At 43.9% G+C, this 23,825-nt stretch overlaps 1 protein-coding gene across 1 annotated transcript in view; it reads right to left on the bottom strand.

Annotated features, from left to right (window-relative positions):
* The window catches only part of usp43b (ubiquitin specific peptidase 43b), an 81,298-nt gene that overhangs the window by 41,548 nt on the left and 15,925 nt on the right, over positions 1 to 23,825 (bottom strand). Inside the window, exons 3-4 of the mRNA XM_030793787.1 lie at positions 8,977 to 9,080; positions 925 to 1,017 (exon numbers count right to left, since the gene is read on the bottom strand). Of these exons, the coding sequence (XP_030649647.1) occupies positions 925 to 1,017; positions 8,977 to 9,080 (197 nt within the window). The remainder of the gene's footprint in view (positions 1 to 924; positions 1,018 to 8,976; positions 9,081 to 23,825) is intronic.

Here is a 23,825-nt window from a genome sequence, read left to right as displayed (position 1 = left end):
TGTGTGCGCGTGTGCATACAGGCGTGGTGTGGGTGTGTATAGAGTAGTGTTTTACTCCACTAAAATGTCAGGATATCCCTGGTAGGATTTGTGTGGCTGTGGTAGGGTGGGGTGTGCTACACACTCACTGTGTGAACGCCTCATTGTTCAGGGTAGAGGCGGTGCTGCTGTTTCCAGTCTGTAGATAAAGCACCACAGCCTATTGTCTTTGGTTACAGCTAAAGATCTCTATCCAGCCGTCCGCTGTGGACAGTCTCACAGGACCGGCCATAAATTAAACAGTTCACCACACTGACACATGTGATAAATGAGAAGTCCATATATGCAGATAGATAGACAGACAGACAGACAGATCTATAGATAGATAGATAGACAGATAAACAGACAGCCAGACAGACAGATAGATAGACAGATGGACAGACAGACAGACAGATAGATAGATAGATAGATAGATAGATAGATAGATAGATAGAGAGACGGATGGACGGACAGACAGACAGACAGACAAATAGACAGACAGCAGTCTTGGTATCTGCTGGTATCTGGTAACTGCTTAAAGATGAACTTATAGATTTGTCATTGTCATTTGAGTTGCTTATCAGTATGTAATATCTGATATGATTATTTCAATGGTATCAGTGTTTTGCCAAAAGACTCTTGGTGATGAATTCTCATGTAAAATCCTCCTGCAGATGTGGAACGTCTGTAAAACTGCAACGGCTATAACTGTGAAATAAAAGCTCTTACGGGTGAATGGTGATATGAAGACTTCCAGCTCTCTCTCTCACTCTGTAACACACACACACGCACATACACCAACACACACACACCAACACACACACAAACACACACCCCAACAGATACATACCAACGCACACACGCGTGCACACACACACACACACACACACACACACACTGACTCACCTGGTCTGGCGGAGAGGGATAGGCAGTGAGACACAGAGGAAAGGATCGAATGTGTCGCTGTGTTTGAGACAGTGAGGACATGTCAGAGATGACCTGAGAACACACAGAAAAAAATCCCATACATACATGTCATAGTGTGTAAAACCAACTTATGTCTTCTCCATAAAAACAAAAATCGAACTGGGTAAAAACAACGTCTTTGAAAGCCACAACGGTATAGTATCTGAACTCTTGAAAGGAAGACTGCTGTGCAAAATGTGTTAACATACAAGTACACAGCCCTTAAGATGCATGTGTTTGGTATGTTCTATAGATTATGAACAGGCGTAATCTGTAAGCAGCGTATGCGACCTTATGGTGCCTGAACACTAACGTGAACCCACACAGTTGGTTAACGGCATTACTGAGCTGAAAGGCATTCGTGCAAAGGAACTAGGAGTGGACAACTCTCTTCGGTGGACTGTGACACACAAGCAGGACCAGCGTGTGTGTGTGTGTGTGTGTGTGTGTGTGTGTTCAGAAACATTACCGTATGCACACGTGACCCTAGAACCTTCTGGTGTGAGTGGGATCAGGGAGGAGTTTTCTCAGAGAGAGAGAGAGAGAGAGAGGGAGAGAGAGTGTGTGTGTGCGTGCGTGTCTATGTGAGTATGTAATGTGAGTGTGTATGTGGGTGTGTGTGCATGTGTCTTGTCTGTGTGAGAATGTGTGTGTCTGTATGAGTGTATGTGCATGTCTTTGTGAGTATGTAATGTGTGTGTGCGTGTGTGTGTGTGTGTCTGTAAGTGCATGTACATGTCTATGTGAGTATGTAATGTGTGTGTGTGTGTGTGTGTCTGTGTGAGGGTGTCTATGAGTGTATGTGCATGTCTATGTGAGTATGTAATGTGTGTGTGTGTGTGCGTGTGGGTGTGGGTGTGTGCGTGTGCATGTGTGCGTGTAAATGTGTGTGTATGTGCGCGCATCTGTGAGTGTGTGTCTGTGAGTGTGGTTATGTGTCTTTGTAAGTGTGTGCACGCACCCCTGTATGAGTGTGTGCGTGTGCACGTGTGTGTGAGCGTGTGCGTGCGTGTGTGTGTGTGTGAGTGAGTGCGTGCGTGTCTGTGTGCGTATGCGTGTGTATATGTGCGTGTGTGTGTACGTGCGCGTGTGTGTGTGCGTGTGTGTATGTGTGTGTGTGTGAGTGTGTGTGTATATAGGCACGTGTGTGCGCGCATGTGTGTACGTGCATGCGTGTGTGTATGTGTGTGTGTGTATGTGTCTGTGTGTGTGTGTATGTGTGTGTGTGTGTGCGTACATGCGTGTGTGTGAGTGAGTGTCTGTGTGTGTGTGTGACTGAGTGCGTGTGTGTGTATGTGTGTGAGTGTGTGTGTGTGTGCGTGCGTGTGTGTGGGCGTGCGTGCGTGCGTGCGTGCGTGTGTGTGTGTGTGTGTGTGTGTGTGTGGTGCAGGGCTGTTGAGGAGGGCTAGAGAAGCCTTTTGGGGTGGCTGCACTGAGTCATGGGAATCAATCCTCTCTGAGCCAGTTTCCAGGTTATTGCATCATTCTCACTCCTTCATCCTGTTTTATTACTGTCTTTCTCTTTTAACTCTTCAACCTCTCTCTCTCTCGCGCTCGCTCTCTCTCTGTCTGCCTCTCTCTCTCTTTCTCTGTCTGTCTCTCTTGCACGCGCACACACACACACACACACTATAGGTGAGATTCTGCCCAGAGGGTCTGTCTGCATCTCTTTATTTTTTCAAAAAAGGGATAAAAAGAGAGAAACCTCTTAATACCACAGGTTCATAAACCTCCAAATGCCCCCAGAGAGCGTGTTAGCAGAGGTGCCGGCGACTGCCTGTGTGTTTGAGAGTGAACCTCCGTCTGCTGCACAGAGGCGGTCGCTCAAAAGGGGGGAAATTTAAAGACGGGGGAGACATGATGAGCGTGTTAAACACAGATTTTAAAAAAAGCCACATCCTCCAGTTCTCAGCCGCTGTGCGTCTTCCCGCTGTTTTTACCTGGTCTTTTTTTCTTCAAATGTCACATCGGTGTCACTCTGAGTTTGTCCCATTTGAAAAAAATAAATAAATAAATAAAAACCGTATTCTGTATTCACAGTGTCAAGATCTTAAAGCCATGAACACAAACAACAGGTATAAACCACCCCCCCCCCCCCCCCCCCAAAAAAAATTATTATATGAAAATACAAACACCACAACTGCTGTACGATAGTAAACAGAATAGTTAAGAAAGAAAATAAACGTAAGTCTCGATCGCCTGAAAAGAAAAAGGCCTTTATCTCTATGAACGGAAAGAAAAGACAAGCGCATGTATTTGTAATACCGTCGCTATGGCGACTGTATTCTGATGTAATTGTTCTGTTCTCTGCAGATTGAGACCAACGGAGCAGAGTTTCCCGTTTCCCCGTCCGTCTTCACATAGGACAGCTGCGCAAAGGGAATTCCTCCACGAACAAGCGGGCAAAGAGAGCCAGCCCACGCTGCCTCAGTGTGTCTGCTTCCCCTAGGAAGCACCTGACACAACAACAGAAAAGACAGAGAGAGAGAGAGAGAGAGAGAGAGAGAGAGAGAGAGAGAGAGAGAGAGGGGGAGAGAGAGAGAAATGCTCTATTCAGCTGGACCCAGCTGACATTATCTCTATGAGGTGCTCTCTCTCTCTCTCTCTGTTTTGCTCTCTCTCTCTCTCTTCTCCCACAGATGTCTCACTTCTGAAAGGACAGAGCGGTGGCCTCCTGTGACCTGCATACCAAGTACTCCGAGGGGGCAGGCTGCTTTGAGGGTGCTGTGGAAAACTCTGGAAGGTACTCAGAGGCGTACAGCTCGCACGGACCTTCGCGAGAAAACGGTCGCGCGCACGGCCAGCTCCAGCAAGAAGGCCGACGGAAAATTTTGACACTTAAAAAAAAAGCAAATTCTCTGTTCGTACGAGTGCCAAGGTAGAGCGTCAGAGTACAAAAGACGACCTAAAACGAACACACGCAGCCTCCGTTGGTAAAAGAAAGAAATAAAACCACTAACATTACATCAAAATACATCACACTGGCCTCTCTATTTTCAGCCCTTATCATCAGTGCTAAACCCCCCCCCCCCCCGGTGAGTAAAATGTTCAATAGAGTGGGCAATAGCCACTTCAGTTTTTTAAGTCTGTGCTTTTCTAAAAAGAACATGAGGGAGAAATGAGTCTTTGCTGCTCTAAATGTAACTGAATGCCATTTGCTGGCAGGATGACAACCCTGCTGTAGCACTGCTCCAACACAGAAAATCTAAACTACTGGTGCTTCAAGACCAATCAATAATCCCTAGGACCCGGCGAGAAAAACCAAACATCTCTAAACAGACGAGACAAACAGAGCTTCCTAATGATGTAAGGTCGCGACCTCCAAACTTTTAGCGTATCCCTGTTGAGTCTGTCTCCCCCCGCGGAAAAGAAAAAAAAAGAAATAAGAAAAAAAACAGAGAAAGAAAACTCAAAAGATGAGACTAAACAAAAGTCACGATAGTTTGGGAACATCCAGGGTGTATCTCCTTCACGGAGAGAGAGGGGGGAGTGTATCTGGTTGCCATAGCAGACCCGAATCTCAGAAAGTCGGAAAGCAAAAACCAAAGTTAGTTTTGCTGTACACGGAACATGTGTGTCGTTTGAATTTTTGCTTTCTCTGAAGAAGGTGAAGCTCACTCTGACATTAGCCGACAGCTCACGCCATCATCTCTACGAAAGAAAATAAAAAGACACTTTGGAATCTAGCCGACAGAATTTCTAGAAGGACACGCAAAGCATCCAAAAACATTTGGGGATCTAAAGCTCCAAATTCCTAAAACTGATGCAAGAACTGGGGACGTCTTACATTGTTTGTGTCTCTGTTCCACTCACTGGTGAATAAAATACAATGTAATTTAAAAAAAAAAAAAAAAGCCAGAGTATGCTCTGTGACTGATAAAATTCAAAGGCAGAGAAAGAAGAAAGAGAAAAAAAAAATCCAAAAGTACTGCTGAATTGGTTGCATTATGTCCAGTAACAGATCCCAGACTGTAAGAGGTCACTGCAGTTCAGACTGGTCTGTTTTTGGTGTTGGCTTTTTCGCTTAGTCATGGAAAGCTGAACTCCAGCAATGGCTGAATTGCCGGTATAGAGATAAACAGTATAGAGATAAACAGTATAGAGATAAACAGCGCTATTAAAGTGATGCTTTTTTCTTAATCCGTCAGTTTTTACTCCTTTCACTACACTGCATAGGAGAAGAAAAAAAACAAACTCCGAAGGGTTTCAAGACGACTGGGCGGGGGGGGGGGGGTTGGGGCGGGATGAGGGGGGGGGGGGGTCTACACAACTAAATGCATACACAACTACACCTTTCATGGGGCAAAGTCTGAAATCCTTGATTGTTTTAATCCGACAGTCGGACGTGTGGTACCCTTTAAAGCCACATACACAGAGTGTTACACTGCATGAATATGAAGATATTCAAAGTCGGGATGAGATCTGTTCTTGACAACAACAGGGAACTGAATCAACCGCCTCCCCCGCTCATTTCTTCACTTAATTCCCGACTGAGGCGTTTCTATCTCATTTTCTCACCCTGAAAGCTTGGTTATTAAAAAAAATAATAATAAAAAAAAAAAAAGCCTGTGAATTGGTTACGACCAGGATGACACATTGAGAGAGCTTCTGGGACAGTGCGTCTGGACTGGTTTCAGAACAGTGATAGATCTTTAACTAGACCATACTTCAATGGACCACAAATGCTGTCTCGAAGGTCGTGAAAAGCCGTTAATGGTTTTCGCGACTGAATGACGACGCTCGTAGTTCTACGACGCCTCCGGGAACCTCACGCGAGGCTGCTTTTGCTTGATGCTCAGTAACGTGCCGTGGTGATGTCAAAGAAAAGAAAAGAAACGGAAAAAGTTGAGAAAACTACACTGTACCATTAACAAATTCAACAGTGACTCCACAGCGCCAAAGCAAAGGTTGACGGCTATGCTAAAGTCGGTGTTCTCGTTTCTTATTTATTTATCTGTCTGTCTTAGCGCGGCACTGTCTCTGCGCATACGAGATGCCAATCTGCTCCGCTGTCTGGACACGCCCAGCTGTCGGGTGGCAGAGCAGAACCGTTTGCCAACGGTTTCGTGGCGGGGAACGGAGCTAGTCTGACAGACACGTTTACCGACAACGCACCAGCAGTGGAACCACAAGGGAATAGCAACTTACAGATACAAGATTAGAGGATGAGCACCGAAGAAAGAGCACTTTAATTATGGTTTTACGGCACAACACGTGATTCATCGTGATTAAAAGCAGTCGTAGCTCCTGTGAATGTTGCAGTTTTCAAAAACAGAACACAAACAGTTCTGTATTGAACCCCCTTTGCTCTCAAGGCTACCTATCATTATGAAACAAATGGCTATTGTTTGTCCAAGCACGGAGTTAGCTTTTGATGTCACCTCACGCCAGTAAACCACAATCCGCTCAGATGCCTTTGGGTTTGTAACATCAGTGGCGGGAGAAAAAGCACTTACAGTGACAAAGGGTTCCATACCCACGTGCGCTGAGAGCGTCCAGGGTGCATTACAAAAGCTTTCACCTGTGAGAAGAAAACATTGAAGCCACGCGGTTTGATGGCTTTAAGAAAATTATTTTGTGCTTTGCACCAGCTGTGCATTGGTTGAGCAAAAAGCAGAATACATAAACACCCCCCTCCCTCCCAAAAAAAAAAAACAGACCCCAACAACAACAACAACAACAAAAAAGTAACAGCACACAAAACCAATAAGGTTCTGACACTCATATGAGGCCTACCTGTAGTGTATATTTCTAATAAATATACGGAAACAAAAGCATTGTATCATTTTGAAGCTGTCGTGACTTTCTCTCTCCCACGCAACCGGACAAAAGTATTCCTCCATTCTGACCAGCCAGTTTGTCTGTCCCCTTTCTATACCCTTTACTCCCTAGATTATTTCGAGTTTAGAGTTGAAGAAGCAGGATGTGGTTAAAGTGGAATCAGAGGTACCGATAATCAGCTGATACACAGCCTACTGTACACAACAGCCTCTGTTTTGGAGTCCAATTTTAGCAGGCAGAACATTCCTCTGTCTGATAACAGACAAAAGTCCTCCCACTGCTGCCAGCTCAGGCCATTTCTGCTGTCTGCTCCATTAACATATACTGGAATGGGCAGTCGTTTAGAGGATGGAGGAGACAGACTAAAGGCACGTTAAGGGTCAACGCCCCAGTCCTCGTCATTACCGATGCTCTGGCCAGGTAATTACCCAAGTGGCTATAGAGGAATAACGAATGCCCATTTATCCTGTCTGACCCCCCCGCCCCCCCCAGACACTCACACACACTCACACACTCGCTCACACACGCACCGAAAGACTCAGTGCTTCCTCTGAAATGCGATACAGTATCGGCATTAATATAGGAGAGCCTCCCGCGGTAATTAAACTCTAATCTAATCAACGCGGATTGGTGTCAGAGATTGACCGCAATGCGATACAGAGAGAAAATGGCCAATATGACGCTCCTCGGCTGGCCACAGACACAAGCAAAACTGTGCAAGACCCTTCGGAAACTATGGTAACAGATACAAATACAGTCAGTGTCTCGTGCACATTTATCAAGAGTGGATGCTAACTAGCTCGATAAACACGATAAAATATGGGAAAGGCCTCTTTCCATGGAAAATGACTGGATGGTGGGAATGACAGGGTCAGTTTATAGGGTGAAATGTGAAAATCACAATTGACTGATAGAAAGGTCTAGACGTGTATCATCTAGTAAACTTGACTGAAGACCACAGTTCTCATTCAGATGCTTCAGAAGAGAGGAGAAGACCATTGCTGGCCTTCACGGAATTCATTATAACAATTTCAGGTCTGAGTCGAACGTTATCAAAAAAAACGAAAAAGAAAACACCATTATCTTGGTAAAGTAGTGGGCCAAAAAATATCAAGTTTGTTTAATGAATTATTATTTTTTTAATGAATCTTCCAGATGACTCATAAGGGAGGAAAAGATCATTACTTGACCGCAGTGAATTCATTAAACACTATCAGGTCTGTGTGGAACATCATAAATCCACCACTACCTTGGTAAAGTAATGAAAAAAAAATCCTATCAAGTTCTCTTTTTTTTTTTTAAAAAAAAAAAAAAAAAGAGAGAGAGAGAAAAGTTTCTTCTTCTTCCACAGGAATTTGTAGAGTCCAATTAGCCTTCTCCATCTCGCAGAGGTCGCCTCGAGTCTGAGGTGGATCTTGTCTGGAAAAACTGCCAAAGCTTCTCTCCACATGATGAGCTACGAAACACAGGTGAGCAATTTGACACCTGTAGACAAGTACCATTGTAACTCTAACTCCGACCGCACGGACAACAGCCGGTCGTTAGCCAGTCAGGAACTGTCGGAGAGCGGAGAGAAGGGGGGAGGGACCACAATGACCCAGGGTGACACGCCCGTCCAAGGGAAAACGGCCGACTGCGTTCCCGTAGACCTTCGGCCACAGTCGGCGAGAGAGGTTCAGCTCGGAATTGAAGCGCGAACCTCGGACAAATGATGAATCTCTGTGTTCTCTGGTGGCTCCTTAGCTGGGTTTCCTGGTTTGGTCCCTCAAGTTTGGAATGATTATTATTAACTAATTTCTGTCCCTGCTTCATATAATTTTCTTTAACCACATTGAGGGGAAGGTGCTGCACTCAGCGCTTTCAGCAAGTGCACACATATACACACGCGTCTTGGTCAAAACATTGATTTTTTTAAAAGAACATATCACACACTCGAGTTCTTTTCCTTACTTTTTGAGAAAAAAGGCACCTTGTATCGGGACTACGTCTTTTTAAAACTATCTGCGTCATTACCTGGAAAACAGGTAGGCGCACCATTTCTGAAGTATCTGAACGCGGTCTTTTAACGACCATTGCCCACATTGTTGTGTCCAATAAACTGAATGTATGTCATGACAGGTTACGTTTTTAATCCTCTACTCCATCTCCTGATCATCTCTTCATACAACACTGTGGTTAAAACTCTTACAAAGTCAAAGTGAGGAAACTTACTTGTACTGAGCTTGGAAATGCTCCTGGACGAAACTGTGGGATGCTCCAGCCTGCTGCGCGTTCGTCGACTCCGACGCGACCTCGTCCTCTGGTCCCCCCGAGCCCTGCAACGGCAAGCGGTCAACAAAATGTTCACAACAAACAACACGTCTGGACATTGTTTCTACAGCGCAGACCAAATGTCAAATGTTCCTTCTTCAACATCTTACGACAAAATTAAGATGCTGACATTAAACAAGTGAAATTGACCTCACAAATGGATTGTGTTCTGACGTCACTTTGCTCTACGTTGTTTTACATCTCACTTTTACTCTTGCTGGCCTCTGTGGTTGAGTATTGTTAATCTTCCTATTTGCAGCTCAAAGAAGTGTCAAGAACTTTTGGATGTATTCATAAAACTGCATGGTAATATGACTAACAAATAGCTTAAGGTTTCATCTCCTTTGAAGTAAAATGCGTCAAAAAGTTTGCTGTCTTTCTACCGTGAGGCACTTGGATGCTTTTATATTTGACATGCACAACTTGACTTCTCAGGGGCTTGTTTGTTTACTGAAAGTGCTCTTCAAAGGCCGTCGAGAAAATTGACCGGTTTTTGACTTTCATGCGATAGCATGGCTAACTCCTTTCTTCATAGTCTTTATAAATCTAATCCATTCACCTCCAAGAATGCAAGAGACGCTTTGGAAACAGATAAAAGAGAGGAGAGCAATGATAAAACTCCCCAAGACTGATCACACCATCATCTCAAGGTCAAAGAGGAAGAGAGAAAGAGCCTGGTACCGCACAACACTCACAACAGGGCACTGTTTTAATGAGTAATGCCTTCCGGAAAGATTGAGATAGAAAACAAGAGAGGGGCAGAGAAAAAAGGAGACAGGGAGAGAGAGAAAGAGAGAGAGAGAGAGAGAGAGAACGGGAGTGTGTGTGTGTGTGTGTGTGTGAGAGAGAGAGCAAGAGAGAGAGAGAGAGAGAGGGAGAGAGAAAGAGGGGGGTGTAGTATCTGTTTTCCCATCTCCTCAGAGGCATATTTCCTTAATAAATTTCCTCACCTGTCCTTGGGTAAAGGGTCACTCCTAACGAAAAAACAACAGCAGACTCTCTCACTAATAACTCTTTACAAGGACCCTTTACTTTCTATTCCATTACTACTATATTACTCTCATTACTGTCTGACAGAGCTGGCTATATGAGTACATTTCTGCTGGTCCCATTAAACAGACACTACAAGAACATACCTTCATTTCTATCTCATCTGTACTTGTCTCCGCTAACCTTGTTAGCTTTTACAGTGCATTGTAGATTTATGGTATCCAGACAGAGACGGAGGAAATCGAAACTTTGGTCAAATTATCAAAGGTTTTTTTCAACGGGCGAATCAGTTTTAGTCACGTGACTTCACGGCTATTACCGGCGATGTTCTGAAACGAGGCTTACAACGTAAAAATTTGCTTACGCCACGAGTTTCGTTTTTTTCTCTGAAATTACCTAAGATTAAGATCTTTTTTAGATTTAACTTCTACCGCAGGAGACGTGAATCAACGAGCGTATGAGAATTTCTCTCATTGTAGAAGCGTTCCATCACACAGAGAAAGGACACAGCATTAAGTTAAAAGAGACGAAAACGTCACTGGCTAATCTAATCCAAACGCAGATCGACTCAAACGGTCTTTAAAACTTTAAGCAGCACGGAAACGATGGGATTCATTTAACTTAATCATTTCGCAAACGTCTTTCCTGCTCTTAACTCGGAAGGCAACAAAGCAGTCTTTACTGACTGCGTAGAAGTACAAGGCCGTTAAACTTTTTAAAGATGTCAAAAGTTCACGGCAAGAGATGAAGAAGAAGTTGGAGAAAGCTCCGTCTTTTCCAGAGCCTGTCCGAGTGATGTAAAGCGTACCAAAAGAAAAAAAAAAACTGGAGAGATTCTTGGTCCTCAATTAAGATGCATTAAGTGGAGTAACATGACAGACTGAAGCAGCGTATAAAATGCATTTCACACTTCTTCCATTCACATTGGGACCCATTCAGCGTGTACAGTATTCAAAGCTAAGCCTAGTACTTATAGTCTACATTCTTATTCTTAGCAGTTTTTTTTTTTCTGTTAGAGTGGACATATTTCTGAGGTAACTTTGGGGTTAAATTCTTTGAAATGTGACAGAGCCTTTATGCTGAGAAATTAAACCAGAAGAAACTGAACAATTGTCCAGTTCATGGAGGGGAGTGGTGGGGGGGTGTTTACACAGGTTAGCAATGTTAGCATGTAATGTAATATTCTGTCCTGTGATTGGTTTGTAAGAAAATGGGTTGACCAGTCGCCTGCCAGGTTACCGGTTTTCAATGTTCTAAAAGCAATGTGATTTGGTATCAGAGAGAGCAGATTACCAGTCAGGAGAATGAAGAGCAACCTCTTCTCTAACAATAACAACTACAAAAAAAAACCCTAAAAAGAGCTAAAAACAGGTTTATGATTTCCTGGCTGAAAAGGGAGTTGTATCCAAACGACAGGAAGGGGGAAAGTACTGCAGGGGTCGGGTTGGGAGTCCATTTACACACAGCGTGACCGAAATCTGACCCCCCGAAAACAAACTGTGACAAAAGGTACCAACCACACATGCACACACCATTTCTCTCTCTCTCTCTCTTCCTCTCTCTCTCCCTAGTTCCTTTCTGTAATTTCCTAACTCCTTAGTTTTCCGCTCTCTTTCAGGCCTCTTTTTGTGGTAATTGGGGCCTTGAATTCCTTTAGGCCATCGTTCTAATATACAATGGAGAAAACAAAATCCTCGGAAAACTCCTTAATACAGGGGCTTTTAAAACGTCTCTGTTGGAATTACCGAGCGTATGAAGTCAAGCAGTAGACTTAAATCAGCCTTAATGGCCACACACTCAAAGTCCGACCCTACAACTCTGTACTGAAGAGACTTTCCACTTACATTTCAACATGTCTAAGATCAGCTCAATGGCATAAATGTTGAGGGTTCCAGCCCCATTAGTAGTTTGGCGGTGGGGAAAAAAAAAAAAAAAACAGCATCGGTTTGGTGTGTTTGGTGTAATTTCTATTTATGTGGAAGTGCTACCTTTTGATGGAACTTGGATAAACTGCTAACAAAGTCACAGCAAATTCTCAGTATTGGAACTTGGCATCTTGTTTTTTTTTTTTTGTTTTGGTTTTTTTTTTTCCAATTTGTTTTAGTTCTCATGAAAACGCCTTAAGCTCTGAGGTCAACTCTTCCGTATGTCATGTGCTTTTAACAGGTCCAACTCACCCTTCTCTGGTGAGAAACGCTCTCGGGTGTAAATGCATTCCTCCGTTATCTTTACGCGGGGGTGGGGAGTGTTTGTGTGTGTGTGTGTGGGAGGGGGTCAGACCGTTGAATTTTGACGTGGACTTATCACCATTCCAGAATTCCTCTGAAGAGTTAAGGCCACTGGAGTCTAGATTGACAGGCATTCCAGAAAAAAAAACAAACACAAAAAAAAAAACGCACAAGTTGATGTTAATTGACGTGTTAGCAGGAGAAAATACGATGAAAACGTATAAGCGACAAAATGACTTATGCGAGAAAGGTCTGGATAATCGCCAGAAATTAGGTCACCTGCATAATATATTATGTAAAACTAAGGCTCCTGAACACACGTACGCAGGACATGTCAAGATCTCTAATCATTAGGCCAGTAAACAGTAATATTAAGTTCCCACAGGATTTATGAGTTCACCACAACAAATCATCATCAGCCACAAAAATGAGCTAGCGTCCTATTCCCGTGATTATATTATCATAACTGTAAATTGTGTAATTACTGTCACTGTTATAAATGAGAAAGAGAGAGAAATAAACAAGGAGCTTCTGAGAAAAGAGGGAGTCAATGTAGTGTCACCGTTCGGTCGTAAAACATCCTTCACATCGGCACAGAAAATGCCTTGTTGGTAATGTTGTGCAACGCTCGTGTGTCTGATAAACTTTCCGAAACCGTCATAAGACTCCGATACTAGAGGAAAAACACAGATAAAAGAACGGTCCACGAGGCATGGGCCCTGCCAGTGTTTTATATCAAAGCTTTCTGTTGTGGTGAAATGACTTCAGTTTGTCTCGGTAAAGCTAATCAAACCAACGGCTTTTTTTAGCCAAGGGTTATGGGTGTTTGTCGTAGCTCAAGAGTGAAGATTATGAAGAGAGGTGGACTTTGTCAAGAGTTATCGAAGAGTAAATGCGCATAAACCAAAGCGGCGAACGAACAGCGCTTGCTTGTACGCTACGCCACTCGGTTTGGGTACAGAGAATTCGCCAGACTGACGCGACTTCCGTCTGTATCTCTTCCCACAGTGCTCCTTTAGAGTTATCACTTATTTATGAAGATTTTATCTATGACGAAATAAAAAAAAAAATACAAATTGCTGAATCAAAGAGTTTGTTAACATGTTAAATCAGGTGTGTAAGTGCTGGAATACAGGAAAAAGGTCCAGTACTGTAGGTCCCTACAAACGAATATTCAGTACCGGAGCCATCGGTAAACCCTGTCCATAATTACACATCATACAATCTGTTACTGTCCTGTGTTTGTTTTTGTGTGGGCTGCTCCATCGTTGGAGAGAACAGAAAGGTGAACCACACCATAAAGTTTTCGCAATCCAAAAGCCTGACGTTCTGGCTTTGCAGAGGTCTGGACTGGGGGTGAGCGCAGGTCACCAGAGGTCAGCGTGGGTCAGTGTGACCGGACGTAAAAGAAAAATGTCTTGACCTGAATCCAAATGAGCAGACGGGCGGAGATTGTCATTCTCTGAGGCGGCAGCCAAAGCCAAAGCTTGGGTATTGTTGGAGGCTTTCTCCGCGTGCGATTGGACACCGGCTTTATCAGCAGCGGCCTTGTGACAGGAAGGGGGATCAGCAGGTGACGTTTGTTTGACATCATTTTGAAGATATTCAGATGTTCTGCAGACCACGGGGAACCTCAAACGGGGCCGTCGGACAGAATCGCTCTTAATGCACAGGTTATCTCTCTGTACAGCTTTGCTCAGTAGCTCTTTTAATCCTTACATAAACTACGATCCAGCCAATAAAATAATCTTCAAACAAAGCAAAAAAAAAGATGCAGTCGAGAGAACAAGGCACCAAGGTTCTGCTGGCAAAAATCTTTTTTTTTTTTTTTTTTTTTATGTTCAGTGAGAGATGTTCGTTTTGTGTTCATTTTAAATGAGAATTTGAAGCTATCTTTATATTAAAAGATGCTAGTTTGCGCATGTCAAGTGTTCTCAAAATACTTGTTCTCTGACTACAAAAAATCATAAACTAATGTGAAATAAACAAAATAAAACAACCCCCCCTCCCCCCCCCCCAAAAAAAAAAATCACCAACCCAAAAAGAAACACTCATCCAATCTGTGCATTTGGATTATTGTCAGACGACATCTGTGTTAAATAGAGATTAATTCACTGACTCATATAAAGGAATGTGGTTTCTGGAAACGATACAGAGCTAAAAAAAAAAAAAAAAAAAGTGAAAAAAAAAAAATAAAGGAAGAAACTCTCTGTTGGTACTCTATTTCTGTCTCACTCAAGGGGCTCGACGTGAGAGACAAAAATACAAAGCAGGTGACATTTCGAACGCCATAAAGGCTGCAGGGAATCATGTGCTTTGAAGAGGAGGCTATTTCAGAGGGAAACAAAAAAACAAAAAAAAAAAAACACTCCACGCTGAGTCTGGCACCAGGTTGGCACTGAACGTACATGCCTAGGCGTGCCGAACAATAGAGCCTGGTGTGAAACAAAGACAAGGTTGTTTTCTTTTTCTTTTTCCCGAAAAGAGATATGATGTTGACTACGGGCTATAAACTGATCGATGAACTCATTTTCTGCTGCCCTTTGGCTTCTCCGAATTGATTTAATTAAGTACATAATAGGCCATGAATGTTGTGCTCTGCATCTTTCATTGAAATTCATCAACACGCATTCACTTTAATCTTTAAAACGCAATGGGTGTGAACTAAGATAAACTTTTCCCTCATGTCGACATGAGAAAAAAATGTCTTGTGCGCTGTTATCAAAGAAAGTCAACACGACAAAGTTCAGAAAACAGTTTGACCCGTTCCAACACTAGCATACTCCAGGAGAAATTCAACGCAGGCACTGTGAATTAGGCTTTATTTCTGCATGTATAGTCTGCACGGTCACTGCACACAGAAGCCCATTCCGTGGCAATTTATAAGTATGCTGAGTGGCTTTTGATATGACCAAAATATTACTGATACTGGTGACACTGCCTGGCCTTCAGTAATTCAAGCCACAAAAGAGAAGGAGGGAGAGAGAGAGAGAGAAAGAAAGATAGAAATGGTTAGCTCCCTGCTACCAAAAATAGAACCTCATTGTGCTGCTCTAGGGGATGGAAATGCTAATAGCGAGATATGCTAAGCTTGTAGATTGTCAACAGTGTGTAATCAGAAAGCCTAAATGCCACGAGAGCCCACACCCTGGGAGAGCGGAGAAAATTAAAAACTCCTTCCCCGTGCCTTGGTACCTACACCGGTGTAATTGATTTTCGAGGATTTAGATAAATGACAGAGATGCAGCTGGAGGAGACCAAAAGAGATGGGTGTTTGACAGGACCACACGCTTAAATTCACCCGGCAACGAGAAACTGACCACCGCGACAACAGACTTAGCACGTTACCCTTGTCGATGATCAGTAGTTTCCACTGAGCCATATTCGCCTAAAACCAGGCTAGCCACCCAGGTTGCAAAATGCTTTGGCTAAATAGAAAACGGTATTTTTCCCAATGACGTTTGCAAAAGTTGATTAGCTAACTCCTGCTTCGCGGTAATTACCCTCTTTCTCATTGGTCGACCATAGCTCCTAATGGTAATGGGTCAGATTCAAGCTCAAGGCACTGATCCCAGACCTGTAGATTGAGGCAGATCGGAGACTGTTGCCTACAAGTAGAATAGGAGGATTAGCTCAGAGGCGTTTAAGTTCAGGCGTGTTGTATAATCTTGGTCAGAGAAACCATCACGTCTGGTTTGCTGTCTGGCTACCACCTTAACTGGCCCAGAATGAGCACTGAACACCAGACAGTTCGCTCAGTCTGCACGGGCCACGGTCAGTCTCTCTGACAGGAGCGAGCGGATGAAATTGAAATAATAGGCGGTGATTACACAAGCCTCTGTACGAGTGGACAGTTCACCGGCTCCGTAACTGCTCGTAAATGCAGTCTCACACACACACACACACACACACACACACACACACACACACACAATGTGCAAAGAGTCAACCACTTCCAAGAGCATCCCCTCTCTGAATGATGTGCCATTAAAAATGAATGTGACGTCCGTTAGGCGAATCAGCGTAGAGCATGTGAGAAGAATAACTCATCTTCTTCTCCACACTCATCACCCAGAGACCTCTGTCATCATCGTCTCAGTGAGGCAGATGAAGTACGCTAGGTGTATTTTGATTGGATAAATATCATTAGGGAGATTGGGTCCCTGGAAAGTCATTGGCTCATTCTCTAAGTGTTTTTTCTTCCAACTTTGGACAAGTCCACTTCTTGTCATGTTAAATAATTCATGTAAGAGTCAACAGAAGCGTGTTCAAACCTGAGTATGGGGTGGGGGGAACTCCAGAAATAATAAAAACAGAAATAATAATAATAATAATAGTAAAAAATATCTCACACACACACAGAAACACACATGTACGCATGCACCACACACACACACACACACACACACACACAAATATCCTGCAAATAGGTCTCAACTTCAATCATTCTGAAGAGAAGATTTTAAGAAGACTGAAACCCAGAGAAGACAGATGGGTGATTTTCTGTAATGGTGTGACTGTGAATAATTTAAACATCTATAAAAACACAAAGATGGACCAGGAAGTCTCAAGAGAGCACTATTTCAGAGTGTCAGAAATAGGACCCTCACACAGTTACTTTCAACACACACACATACACACACACACACACAGACGTTTAAGAGTAATGGACCTCCCTCCAGAGAGAGACTACCTGCTGGGGTCCTTTCCAAAAATAGTCCACCTTCAAAGACAAGAGGGAAGATGCAGAAGGGCTCTCTCACCAGTACCTGACAGTAAAATACTGTCTGTTTCTGAGACCACAACATCTTAACAGGTGAGGTCAGATCCATTTCTCATTTGGAGGCCAAGGGACAGTACTCATTTGTACAAAAAAGAAAAACGAGAGAAGAGAATGTTCGTAAACAAGGATGACTCGACCGAAGGCAGGAAAAGACGGACGAACTTTCCAATTTCACCTTCAGCAGCGTATTCTGAAGTTAGTGGGCCCCAAAAAAAAAAACGGGCTTGTTGTTCAGTCATGGAGCACGCAGCCAATGGTTTGAGTAAATAATTCGGTTTTAAACTGAAATTCCAAATGATATCGTGTGATACAATGAGATGAGTGATTCTAATCATGCTCTTTCATGTTTCATGATAAACATAAAGAGATATGTTTTCCAAATGTAGCTTAATTGTAAAGCGAACAGCACTGGCAGGTAACGGTGGGGGGGGGGGGGGGGGGCGACCCTTGTTTTAAGGACTCGCCTTGAGCTGTAAGCGGTATTGTTTTTATATGTCACACTGTCTGGTCACTGCAAGTCAAGACTTAGAAGAGAGACGCCAGGGCAAGACACACAGCAGAGACAAGACAAGGTCAGAAAAGGTCAACGTTTCCAGACAGCAGGACACTTCATTAACCTCTGGAACACAAACACACACGCACACACACACACACACACACACACACTTGAAACCAGACACTGAAAGTCTTCTCAAACAATACTCTCGTCAGTATGCCAAAATGTTTATTTGTTTCTAGTTTTTATTGTTTTTTTGCACACACTTTCTTTCAGTTTCCACGGACTACCAGCGCACAGTTAACGCCAACAGCCTCGGCCTAGCATTTCTTACCGACTTTAATCACCTCAGCGTGTGGGGAAATCGTTCCTGACAGTGAACTCGACTGGGTCGTCCACAGAAACGCCACAGTTGACAACAACCTTCACCCTAAACCAACAAACGTCAAGTCAGTTTATTAAAAGAATCCATCAATCTGAAATTTAAAGTGACCGAGAAGAAAAAACAGCACAATCGGGGGAACGCTAGCGATGAAGTCAACGTGTGAAACGGCGGTAGCAGTCGGGTTTTTGTGTGGCTTGCCTCCGTGACCTTTACTCAACCCCCTCCTCCCCTTGTTCACCTTTTCTCTTCTGCTTCTGCTTCCAGTTTTATCCCTCTTTGTTCTGTCCTAAATTCCTCTTAAAAACTGCGACTCAACGAGTTATTAATGGTGCGAGCGTTTGACCTGTGAGGGGTGGTTGCATTTAGGTTGAACATAAGCATTTTGAGCGCAAGTGGTTTCTAGAAAGACACAGCGTTTTCTTTTTCATTTTTCTTTCTTCACGAAAGCTGTGACTAATTAAGACATGTGGGGCTATTATCACTGAATTTTCTGCACTGAAACAAGCAAATTGTTCTTACTGTTTCAAAAAAAATAAAATAAAATCTGTCTATTACCACGTGAGCTTACCGATTTGCATACTGTGTAAAAAGGCGCTGGGGAAAAACTGTCACATAAACACCCATACTCACACACACACACTCACACACAAACACACACACTCACACTCACACTCATCCACACACACAGACATACTCACGCGCGCACGCACACACACACTCACACACACTCACACTCACACTCATCCACACACACAGACATACTCACGCGCGCACGCACACACACACTCACGCGCTCACGCACACACACTCTCACATGCGCGCGCGCACACACACACACACACACACACACACACACACACACACATCCCAACCCACGCCACCCACCTGCAGTAGATAGCGTAGTAACACACTAATCCAGACTATGCTTTTTTTTTGTTTTTTATCTCCCTTATTAACGAATGACAGTCTGTCGCGTGAGTTTATTTTCTGTGTTCCTTCATCCTTTGATCTGTCATAATCAGAACTGGAGAGGAGCGGAGATGTGGAGTGAGCCATTGATCTGGCTGGCAGTTTGGCATGCCCGGTGGGGCCCGGTGCCTGGGTCAGGTACGTACGCACGGTTTGAAGAGGAGCCGTTGGTAACACACTGTTCCCATGTTTCAAGCCCATCCCCTTCCCCTCTGCTGCCTAAGTCCTTATGCCACACAATTACAAATGATTATGCTAAACTACATGAGCCAAAAAAAAGAGACAAAATCACTTGAAGTCTATTTTGTGTGTGTGTGTGTGGGGGGGGGGGGGGGGGGGTTTGGATGTTATGACATCACTTACCCAGATCAGTCAGATTTGGGGCTTATTTGAACGAAACACAGTGTAAGGAAAGTGAACATTGCAGACAACCCTATCTCTCTCTCTCTCATTCACTTTTTCTATCTCTCTCTCTCTCTCTCACACACACAGATACACCAGCACAGACACACGACTCAGACACAGTCTGTCTCTCTCTCACATTCACACACACCACACACCACACACAAGAGTGAGTCGGGCCAGTGCCTACTTATGGATAGCCAGTCATAAAGAACAGAAAGAGAAATCTCCAGGATCGCAGTTCCGTGTGTGTGTGCGTGTGTGGATGCGTGTATGTGTGTGTGTGTGTGTGTGCGTGTGCGGGTGCGTGTATGTGTATGTGTGTGTGTGTATTGTGCGTGTGTGTGGGCTAGGACTGATATGCTTTGCTAGTTTGCTAACAAATGGGTATTTAAGCCCAGTGCTGCAGGCTTTGCCAGTGGCTGCCACACAGCTGACCAGTGTTGATGTGTTAAGTCAAGCATCAGGGTTTCCACTCTGACTTTCCTGTGCTCTCCCTGCCTGTTTCTCGCTCTAAGGGACGCTGACACATTTTCAGAGAAGAGCTTTAGAGGAGCTGCTACTGGCTAAAGATGAGTTTTTTCATGCCATTTTTTTTTTTTTAGTGATTTCAGTGGAGTGGACTGACAGAGAATTTTGTGGATCTCTGAGATAAATGCTTAGCAGCTTACCTTTTAACTTTGTAATTTCTTTTTTTACTTTTTTTTTTTTTTTTTTTTAAGATTTACTGTTTTGTGTACCACAGAAACTTTGCAATATGTTGTCAGGACAGCAAATGTTAGTCTGAAACCCTAATTTTTTCCAGTTTGCATGGTTTTCACTGTCTGGAGTCAGAGGCAGTAGGTTGCTGTCCAAGTTTTTTTTTTTTGTTACATGGCAACCAGTGCATCAGGAGAAGAGAGCTGGCATACGATTTTTTTGGTTTGTTTGTTGTTGTTGTTGTTTTTTTTTGATTATGCTGACTCACAAGTCAGTCACTTGGCTATCTCAATTAGAGAGGTTCTACAGCAGGGAACTCGTCCTGAATTCTGTGGGACTGCCTGGTCTGAATGTTAAAGTCTCTCTCTCTCTCTGTCTCTGTCTGTCTCTCTCTCTCTCTTTCTCTCGCTCTCTGCTCCCACCTCCCACCGCTCTGAGGATCCAGCTTCCTGGCTGTGTGGTGGTTTCTATGGAGATGCGTGAGGCCCCAGTACACAAAGAAAGGAGGAGAGAGAGAAAGGGAGGGAGGGTGAAAGAAAGAGAAACTCGTCCTCTGTCGAGACAGAAACGCTTCTGGCAGAGCCTCAAACACGAGTTAGGTGGTAGTTTTAGTTTTCTGATTTTTTTTTTTTTTTTATTTCTTTTGAACGCTCACTCCTGACACACAGAGACTGATATGAATTTGTGAAAGCAATGCCAATACGTAGCTCATAAAAGCCACTTAACTCAAAGAGGCAGTGAAGACAGCCAAGAGGAAAATTAATCCCCACAAAATACGTGCCCCGGTGACTTGTTCGGGATTATTATATTAGGGGCAGCCCGTGCTGACGGTGTGTGTGTGTGTGTGTGTGTGTGTGTGTCCGTCCACACACGACTCCCATTACAGATGCGTTTGGATTCACAGACGTCGACACCCTACCAGCAGACAAACTGCATCCCCACAAACTAACAGTAAAAAAAGCAGAAAGCAAGTGGCAAGTGGGTACACATTGTGTTGTCCTCTGCTATGAGCGTGGTGTTGAATCACAGTTTCTCTGTAGTGCAGCGTTATTGCCTCACAGGGGTCTGCGTCCTGTACCATGCAGTATGAACACGTGCGCTGTTCCCCTCCGGCTCTAAAGGAAGAGGCTTTGAGATGATAACTCTTCAGGGTGTAGTCGCTCGTCCCAGGTCTTCTGAGGTGTAGCTGGTCAAAAGTGTTTTGGAGCGGCAATATCGTTGTTTACGGTCACGTGAAGGTTTCTGCGGCAGACACGTAAAACGTAATCGCGTGGGCGGGCCGAAACAATAATTCAGGCCTGGAATCTGACTCCATCCCAAGCCAACCAGTCCACGCAAGCCACCAGGCCGCTAATTCCGTAGGCTAACCCTATTCGTTGATGTAACGGGTACCAGACCCGTTACACATTCGGCCACTATGTTCGTTTGGGAGGAAAATGATCCCGATTTCAAAATACAAACATTTGGGACTGACCAAGAAGTAGCCTGTCTGAAAACTGAGTTTTCAAGGTACGCTGTGGCTGTGGCCGAACCCTCAAAAGCTCGCAGGGAATATACCAGTCACAGCACATACAAATGTCTGAGGCTAGACGCACCAAACAATTAGCCTACACGTCTTAAAAAGAGAACGAGATACAGAGTTAGCGCAAACGTTCAAATGATTATCTTTATATTCAAGCATCAAGCATATCAAAAAAACTTCCTCACGCAGACGTTCACTGAAACTGAACGTAAGCGACACAACAATGTAAGTAAGAGTATGTAAGAGTTTTCGATTACCATGGTTCAATCACTGGTGTCCATAAAGCAAACAGCACAAAAATAATCTACACACTGAGTCAATGAAACTGAACACTGGCTACATAACTGCAAGTACAGTACAAAAGTCCCAAAACACGCATCTATACAAAAGCTTTAACTCACAGCAAATTTTCTTTCACCCTTGTCACGCTTGTTGTCTCAAATTATCATTACTTGATAAACAGCTTTGTTTGAAAAACTGTTGTATAAAAGCCACGTCACATTTGAGGTTGTGCTGTTATACTGAATGTCAGCGCGGCTATGATTATCTTCGGCATTCGGCCCGCGGCGTCGTACCTACGATCGAATCACAGCCATGCTAATATTCTGTATAACAGCACTCCCTCTCCTGTAACATTGCTTAAATGATCGCTATGTTGCACTCATTGCTATGATATAATTCCTCCATGAGGACGTAAGACGTGCAAACTGTGTAAACTACGGGCCATTGTGTCACGCTGTTACTACTAGCTAATCAGCTAGCCATGCTGGGTACGTTGTGTGTCTTTGTGTGTTTTAGGTAGTGTTTTTGACTGACCCTGTCCCTTACTGGCGAACATGTCACTTATTCTGCGGCATTTAGCTGCGTCTGTGGCAAAGGCCTCTCTGTTTTTTTATTCTCTCCCTTTCTGTTCCACGTTTTTTTTCTCTTCTGACCGTGACGACTGTCCATTTCGACCGGGCGACTTGTCTAAAATGTTATCGGTGGAGAAGCAGGTAGACGGTCGCTGTGTGGGTCGCCGAGAGATGTGACGATGTTGTTTTCGACACTGCGGGGAGAGTGAGAGTCGTGCCTGATGCATGGATTCTGAGAGGTATCACTGGTCAAGTTGAGCGTTCAGGGCAGGCTAAAACGACCCTCGGGCTGGCGGGAAACGTCCCGAGGTGCTCCTGACGGGCTGTCGATAATCACATCTCTGACTGGAGAAAGCCACCTAAGCCGACCTCAGATAAATTAGACGTTTGTTTTTTGTTTCTCTTTTTTACAAGAACAGAGCCCCAGGTGAAGAAGGCAACAGGCATTTAATGACCTTGAACACCAGATAGTAACATCACAAGATCTCTCTAACTCTCCTTGTTTCTCTCTGTTCCCCCCCCCCTTTTTCTCTCTCTGTTTCTCCTTCTCTCTCTCTCTCTCTCTCTCTCTCTCTCTCACACACACACACACACAGACACACACACACACAGACAAACACGCATAGTATCGATATCTTTCTCTGTTTTAGGGTTTTCCTAGTAGAAGTTACAGAGCCTGGGATTTGGCCTAGCCTCTATTAGCAGTACCATTGAATGAGTGCTATCAGAGGTCAACGGAAAACACCACTGACGGCTGCCATTTTGGAGCCCACCCATGCGGAAAGCTGATTCTCTAGCTGGGCGTCTCCGGGTCACAGGAAACCATCGACGTCCTCCAGGGCAGGCCGAATCAAAGGGGAGGAAGAGGAACCACTCATACACAATAGGTTTGCACTCTACCCTCAGTATGCAACACAATACTGCCCCGGGGCAGTTGGACCGGAACGTAGTGTTCTAAATTACAATGAAGATTTGAAAAGAACTGAGGAGTTGTTTTGGAGGGGACGTTTTATGCTGTGAGGCTCCTGATGCGAAAAAGGAACCCCAGGAAAAAAAAAAAAAAGAAAAAAAAAAGTGAATAACAGACTGACCAAAGGAGTAAGAAATAACAATATCTGTCTGTGTGCCCTATTGGGATGTTCATAAAGACCGCATGTCAAACTGTGTCTGTTTGGTCAACTTGCAGCTGCCTCTGTATTCTTTTGGTTTTTTTTTATGGCTTGAAAATTCAGTGTACAAACTGTTTTGCGCTTCACTGACTCTCAGGAGGTTGATGCTTACTGTGCCTAAAATGTGTTCTACACAGTGACTGATTTTATATAACCACTAAAAAGAAACACTGATTCTGATTTTGAAAAACAAAAACAAAAAAACAACTCAATAATCTGTCAAACCGACTCCAGCGTTCAACGACTCCTCGCC

This window comes from Chanos chanos, chromosome 16 (assembly GCF_902362185.1).
Source record: "Chanos chanos chromosome 16, fChaCha1.1, whole genome shotgun sequence".
Classification (NCBI taxonomy): domain Eukaryota; kingdom Metazoa; phylum Chordata; class Actinopteri; order Gonorynchiformes; family Chanidae; genus Chanos; species Chanos chanos.
This window is presented reverse-complemented; position numbering and strand designations above follow the sequence as displayed.